Source organism: Orycteropus afer, unplaced genomic scaffold (assembly GCF_000298275.1).
Source record: "Orycteropus afer afer isolate SDZICR_OR568_19922 unplaced genomic scaffold, OryAfe1.0 scaffold00572, whole genome shotgun sequence".
In the NCBI taxonomy this organism is placed as follows: Eukaryota; Metazoa; Chordata; class Mammalia; order Tubulidentata; family Orycteropodidae; genus Orycteropus; species Orycteropus afer.
The window spans coordinates 921423-928933 of record NW_006922159.1 but is presented as its reverse complement, the minus strand read 5'-3'; the positions used below and the strand labels follow the sequence as shown (position 1 = coordinate 928933).

The 7511-nt window shown below is 43.0% G+C and overlaps 1 protein-coding gene across 1 annotated transcript; it reads right to left on the bottom strand.

The window, feature by feature from the left end:
- Positions 1–280: 280 nt before the first annotated feature.
- PPP1R15B (protein phosphatase 1 regulatory subunit 15B) lies at positions 281–5586 on the bottom strand. Its single transcript, XM_007956031.1, has 2 exons — positions 3664–5586; positions 281–496 (listed from the first exon to the last, which is right to left on the bottom strand). The coding sequence occupies exons 1-2, from the start codon at positions 5584–5586 to the stop codon at positions 281–283; spliced, it is 2139 nt and encodes a 712-aa protein (XP_007954222.1).
- Between the last annotated feature and the right edge of the window lie 1925 nt (positions 5587–7511).

The window sequence follows — 7511 nt, the reverse complement described above, 5'->3', positions numbered from 1 at the left end:
AACAAGCAAACTGCATTCAAAAACACATCCAATTAAATCATAAAAGAAATGTCTTCAGAAAGGGAAGGATTAGAAATAATCACACAACGTCATCTTTCAATCCTGGACATTTCTGAGTGGGCTATGTTGCAAAAGAATATTAAACTGGGTCACTGGATCCACGGTGCATTTCTTTTAAAAAGAATGTCAAAGGACAGCTGCCAATTTTTGTTTTTAAAAGAAACCTCTCAACTAAGAGGTAGTGTATGCTAGGGCTAGAGGTTGATAAACCACCTTAACATTACTTGGAAACATTAAGTTCTTTGAAGTATGTTTCTTGGAGTCTATTAAACATCCTTTCTCTGTGCTCAAATGTCAAGCAATATCCAATAGCATCTTCAGTCTCTTGAATTCGTTTCTGGAACCTGCATCCATCCCGTGCAAATTCCTCCCAGGGTCCTTTGCGATCTTCATCACCACTTATATAATACTCAGTAACTTCTTCAAGAAAGGTTACCTATAAAGACAAAGACTAATAACTCTAGGATCTTACAGTTAGCATTGAGGTCAATAACCCTTTATACTACTAGTTCTTTAAAAATATCATATATTTTATAGGATACTTGGTCTCAACATTCTGACTGGATGGGCAGATGCATTTCTTCCATTTATACATACATACGGATTTATGTATGTGCATGCTGTGTATATATACACACATATTCTCTACCCTTGATTTTTGATGTAATAAAATGAATCCAGATAGAGAAATGAAATTTTCCTGTTATTGATTCCTGCTTTTTTAATCTTTAAGGAAATATAGTTATAATACTCTTACCTCAAAAATGACCAAAGTTTTCAAAGAAAGTATTTCAGAAAATCACCACTGTATTACTTGGAAATTAAGGCCTTAACAATATTTTTAATTAGTTCTATTCTTCCTTTTTTAAAAAATTCATTCTTTCGTGCTTTCCAATTTTTGAATCATGAACACATTATTTCTATTTTTGTATTATTAATCTTGTAATCAGAATATAGAAGAGAAAGCTAATTGGTAAAGTGCAGCAAAATTTATTATCTTAAAGGCTGTGCTACTAAGAGACTTTGGAGTTAAGATAAAAACTCTATTTGTATTTCCATTCAATATGCCATCACTATAGATACATAAAATTGTGAATATTTTAATATGCAGGATGACATGTAATGAGTTGATAATCCTTTTCAACCCGTTTAATTTCTAATACAGAAGTTTCTAAGATATCAAACTACAGAAGTAAATACTTGCTTTAAAGTATGTTCAATAGTTACATCAGCTAATTCCACTGTGGCCTACTACTTTCATTCCCTTTACATCAGGCCTAGAAATGCCCCCGAGGACAATTAGTAGGTATGTAACACCTTACTAAATATTGCATTCTAGTCATTACTCATTCACTGTCACCAAGATAAATAATAATACTAATAACAAACTTATATAGTGTTTACCATATGCCAAAGCACTTTACAGTTTTTCTCACACATCAACCCTGAGGTATGTAGTATTATCATCCCCACAGTAAAGGAAAAAGAGGCACAGAGAGGCTAACCGACTTGTCCAGGTCACACAGCTTCTAAGTGGTGTAATAAGGATTCAAACAGACTCTAGTTCCATAATGTGCACTGTTATGCCATCACACAAAGTGTTTTCCACTAGATCTGAAAGCTTCTTTCCAAGAACTAGACACTACCCATTTTTCTCCTATACCTAGAGAATGGCAAGTAGTCAAAGGCTGTCACATAATTTCACCATATTTGAAACATATGTTTTTCCAAGTTTTGTTTCAAGTTCAGTGTCTCCTACTAACTCATCTCATTGCACTCAATGAGCAAGCTAAAGAGACATGAGACTGTCCTGAGGTCCTTAAACAGTAAGAGCTACCATATAAAGGCAAAGAACTGAGTGAGTTGTACTCACTCATCTAAGTCTTGCAATAACTCATACAGTAGATACTATTTCCATCAGATAAATGAGTAATTCACAGCCATGAGAAGTCATGTACTTCCCAGGTCTGGCTTTCTCTCTATCTCTTGCCTCAACCACTCAGAATACAAGGTTCCAGATGCCAAGTGCTCATTTCATTGCCCCACAGGTTCTTACCTTTCTATTTTAAATAGGTTTTGTCAGGGGCTCCCTAACAGGATAAAGAAAAGCTCTTTCATCATTGCTTTTACTTAAGTGTGCACTAAAATTTAATTTTTAATATAACTTGTTCTCCTTCTACAGTAAGATATAAGATTACCACCATTTAGAAACATTTTATACTCTTGGAATAATTTCAAAGAATTAAGCTGGCCATTTGGAACCAAGAGATCATGGTACTGTACAGTATACTTCAGAGTCCCTCAGGCTGCTGAATCTGAGGTTAACATTTCACCCACTCCTTTCTTCTTTCAAATAAAGGTTTAGGTAAAGTTTCCTCTACAACAAAAAGCTTTGTGTGTGGTGAGGAATTTTTTTTTCCAATTAATAACTTCAGCTGAATTAAACATAAGGGGGTAAAAAAAAAGGCAATTCAAAAGACTCCCAAAATAAGGTTAATTTGACAATATGCTGAAAGAGTAAAATGCTCCATGAAGTTTTAAGACAAGCCTGGGAACAGGAAGCAACATACACCAAATAACTGACCAATATTTACCTAAGGAGCTCTGACGGCGCAATGGTTAAAGCACTTAGCTACTAACCAAAAGGTCAGTGGTTCAAACCCACCAGTCACGTCATGGGGAAAAGATGGGGCAATCTGCTCCTATAAAGACTGACACCCTGGCATGTGAGTTAAACATTTACCTCAAGTAGACACATGCCCTGGAGAGAACAATCATGGGAGAAGGAAGGGCTGCTTATGCACAGGGAGATAGCTCAGGGTGCAGAAGAGTATGAAGGGATGGACACTGGGAGGAGGTAACTATGGGGAGGAAGTGGGAGGGGAGCTGCTGCATTGTAATTTTTGGTCAATGACATGAGACAAAGTATATGTGAACTGCTGTATGAAAAGTGAATTTACTCTGTAAATCTTCACCCAAATCCTAAAAAAAAAAAAAAAAAAAAGACTGACACCCTTGGAAACTCCACGGGGCAATTGTTCTGTACAGGGTTGCTAAGCTGGAATCGACTCAATGGCAATGGGTTTTATTTCTTGGTTTACTGTTTATATATGATTTTCAACTTGCAGTTGTTAAAGGTAACTAGTATTGTGTTCTTAAGGGAATATCATTCCCTATATTGCTTCTGATTGTCAATCAAAACCACATACATGTCAAAAAAGTTTTTATACTGAAACTAGTATTTTCTTTCCTGGCAAACAACCAGGTAAATTTGACCTGGTGCCATCATCCCTTTGGGTTCCAATGAACAAGAATGAGGACAGTTATCATGTATGTAAAATATTAAGTGTTGGCCAATGGTATACCACATAAAAACCATTTTAAAACTATAATAGTACTGTCTCAATCTCTAGCATAATTAAATTGTGTGTATGTCTGTTCTGAGAAGCTGAAGCCTATAGGGAAACTGCTAATCCACGTAGAGGTCTTCCTCAAAAATACGCACTACTAGTCCTCCAAAAAAGTCATGCTCTACATTTAACCACATCAAAACAGTCAAATCAAATTACCAGGCATGTTAAGAGACAGAAAGTATAAACAAACCTTTTTTCTTTTGATATGCCTGTGTCTTTCCCCATAAAGAAGCTGGCAGTGTACCAACTCTGGACAATCATTTCCTTGACTCTCTAAATGCTGCACCTTACAAGAAAATAAGGTGTGACACTCAGAAATAGCCACAAGGGACTCAGATGGTCTCTCTGAGTCATGGTGGCCTTTCCAATTTTTCCCTGATGTTTGAAAGGGAGCCTTAAAGTTCAAAGGGTTATAGGGGTCATCAGAGTTACAGAAAGAGTTCCATAGTCTGAGATTCTCAGCCTCATCTGCACTAGATTCCCAGTCATCTTCCTCTCCAGAACTCTGGTCAAGAGACTCAGGAATGCTTCTTTCAGTCTGGGGAAAATTCTCTAGATCAGATTTGTCAGAAAGATCCTTCTCTGAATCAGAAGGGTCTCCAGGACCAATTCTGGCTGCAGTCTGAATTGTTGCTGTAAAGTTCTGGAGATTATAAGGATCTACACTGTAGAAAGAGTTCCAAAGATGAAGTCCTTCAGCATCTTGGTCAAGATCTGACTCCAAAAGTGAGTTATCACTGTCAAAACCATCATCCTCCGCTTCCTCATCCCAATCCTCACCTTGGGAATCAGAACTTGACTCTAGGTCACTGGACACACCTCCCAAAATGTAATCGATCACTTTGTTACTACAAGCTGGTCTGGTAGACATGGGAAGGTCATCTTCTATGTCTGAGTAGTCAACCTCACTAACTTGGTCCTCTTCAGATTCTTTATCTACAGACACTTCCCAAGACGGACAGCTTTCAAAAGGGTCCTGCTTTTCTAGAGCAAGTGGGACCTCTTTAGTCAACAATTCTATGTTTTCCTTGGTGACTTCCTGGGAGGTGCCAGGAATAGCCTCCACAGGGGAAACCAACTGTGGTGGACTCTCTCCGCAGTGTTTCAGATCAATCCGAAGAAGGTTGTGCTCCTCCTCCAGGCTGTGGTAGCCATGATCTTGGTCAGGGGTGGGTAATGCTTGCCCTTTGCTAGCCTGCTGCAAGAATTCCAGTCGTTTCATGCGAAGATGGTGGACTTCGGGCAGGCCTTCTCTAGAAGAAGGTGGACATCCCTGCCACGAGGCTTCAGTGACCTCTGCATTAAGCGGCTGGGGGTAACAATGGTCATCAGTCAGGCAGCTCTCTGGAGTCAGTGTCTGGTAATCAACGAGCTGGCCACTTGCCACCCTGTTCTGATAACTGAGCTCTATTCCAGGAAGGCAGTCCAAGTAGGAGGGGTTCAGCAAGTAAGAAACTACGTCGAAGTTGCTTAACTGCTGAATGTTGAAAGCCTCTGAGGGCGAAGAGCCAAGTTCCTGGTCAGAGAAAAGCCGGGCTCCAAAGCTACTAGGCAACAGCTCCACTCTCCACAGCTGCTGTTCTAACAAGAGAGCGTGTGGGGCAGGGTCCAAAGCATTTTTCTTGGCTTCATGTGCCAAGTCCAGATCTGAGGGTGAGCATTGCCAATGGATCCCCTCCTCTAACCAATCAAGGGGGCTGGCAGCCGAGTCGTCCAAGGGGCCGAGCCGCAACGAACTCACAGATTTCTGGGCGGTGGGGATGGCAGGTTCCTCCCGCCCCCTCAGAGCTCTCAGGACGCTGTAACCTCCAACAAACTCCAGCCATCTGGTAGGAATCATCCCACCGAAAAGCTGGCTCCAAATCAGCAGCTTCTGCAACAAGCTAGGGAGCGGCGCAAAAAGTTGGGAAAGCAGCTTCATCCAGTAGCTGGTCCGAACCTCGGGCTGGGGAGACGAAGCCAGTTTGGGGTCCTCGGGGTTTTCCCTGGCGGAAGGTGTCGGGTATTTGGAAGAGCCTGGCCGTAATTTCCAAAAGAAGAGGAAGGGGAGCCGGAACCCCGAGCCCGCCCGAGGAGCAGCCCGTTTCCGCGATCCGTCTGCTCCCGGCTCCATCTCCTTTTTCTTGGCAATCTCTCAGGTATCCCGAGCTCATCGGCTGGAGATCGTACGAGATTAGGAGGAGGCCTAAACAGTCTTGGTCTTGCCTACCGGCGGAGTCGGTGCTCCAGGCTGATCCCTGGGCCAGCAGAGGAGCCACAGAGGGAAGCGGATTCGGCAACAGGCGGCAGACCACAGCCCGGAATGGTAGGAGCAGGACGCAGCAGCTGAGACGAAATCCATCCTGGCGAGGAAGGAGGTATTCTAGTCTGGTCGAGGCCTCACCACCATATATAGGAGTCCTCTCAGGGCGGCGACTTTACAGACGAGAGGGACCGTTAAAAAGCCCCTTAGCAGCCCGACACCGGAAGGCAGACGACTGCGGGTGGAAGCAAAGTCCAAAATGGCCGCAGGGCTAGGGCCGAAGCAGGACACCTCTAGGAAACCGGATGGGACGAAGGACAGCGTCTACGCCGCCGGCGCGGCGCCGCTGAACGTCACTCGCAGAGCACCGGGAGGAGCGGGGGGCGGGTCTTTCCGCACACTTCCGTGTGGCTTCTGATTGGTCTCGCCCATTTCCCAGACGGTTTCCTTACTCTCAGTAGACGCAGTCGCACGCGGGAGGTTGCATCAGCCTAGCCATCGCTGTGCGCGTGCGCTGTTGTTTCCCAGTGGTCTCCTAGGAGATCGCCCGGCTGCCCTTTGGGCTAAAGAGTAGGGCTTGGGGCTATGGAGGTATTTCGGGATAACCCTTGAATTCCTTTGAGCCCTAATACACACCTAAGTGTGTACTATCTTATGTATTGGCGTTCCAGCATTTTTTGAGAGCCAGGTATATCATCAATCTGAGATCTTAGTATATACTAAGAGTTGGGCACTGCTGTGCATATGATATACACGCTTGGCGTTAGTTAAGACACTTAAATCTTAAGTGGAAAATGGATCATTCTGGGTATTCCTTCCCTCTTGGTATTAGGGAAGGAGCTCTGGCAGCCTAGTGCCTAAGGCATTTGACTGCTAACCAGAAGGCTGGCGGTTCAAACCCACCAGCCACTCCTCAGAAGGAAAAGTGGGCGGTCTACTTGCATAGTGATACCCCCTCGGAAACGCAAGGAGGGGTCTCTATGAGTCGGATCGGACTCCAAGGCAGTGAGTTTGGTTGTTTTTTTTTTTGGGGGGGGGGCTTAATATTAGGGAAAGAGCTCTGGTGGCATAGTGCCTAAAGCGTTTGATTACTAACCAGAAGGTTTGCAGTTCAAACCCACCAGCCATTCCGTGAAAGGAAGACTGGGCAGTCAATGGCAGTGAGTTTGGTTTGGTATTAGGGTTACTAAACAACTCAGCATTGCTTGAAATCGAGCTTTAAGATCATGTACTTCGGTATACGTTGCTTGGGTGCTGCTTCCCTGTTACACTATCCGCTTTCACTGTGGGGCCGGCTGAAGTCACAGAGGAGGGAAGAAACAGTCCCAGAACCATTTACTCTTTGTTGCTTCCCAGCAGGCAATACCTTCGTTTCAGATTTGTTTTGAGCTCCCCAAACCGCAGAGTATAACACCCAAAGAAGAAAATACAACCTATTTTGAAAAAATGTTGCCTGATAATTTTAATTGCTGCATTTGATACTCTCTTGTGAGTTTGGTCTTAATTTATTTCCTTATTTCTCCTCAAATTTTTAAATCCATACCCCTGAAGTTAAGTATCTATTACAGAAGGAGAATAGCAGTTAGGAGGATTAGGGACTGCAGAAAAATCTCTTGGGAGGCTGGAAGAGGCAAGCTACTACTACTGCTTATGAGGCAAGTTCAAGGAAACTTCTTTCTAGGAAGCTAAAAAACAAACTACAAACTCGTTTCTGTGGAGTTGATTCTGACTTATGGTGACCCCAGTGTTACAGAGTAGAACTGCTCCATAGGGTATTTTTGATTGTAATCTTTATG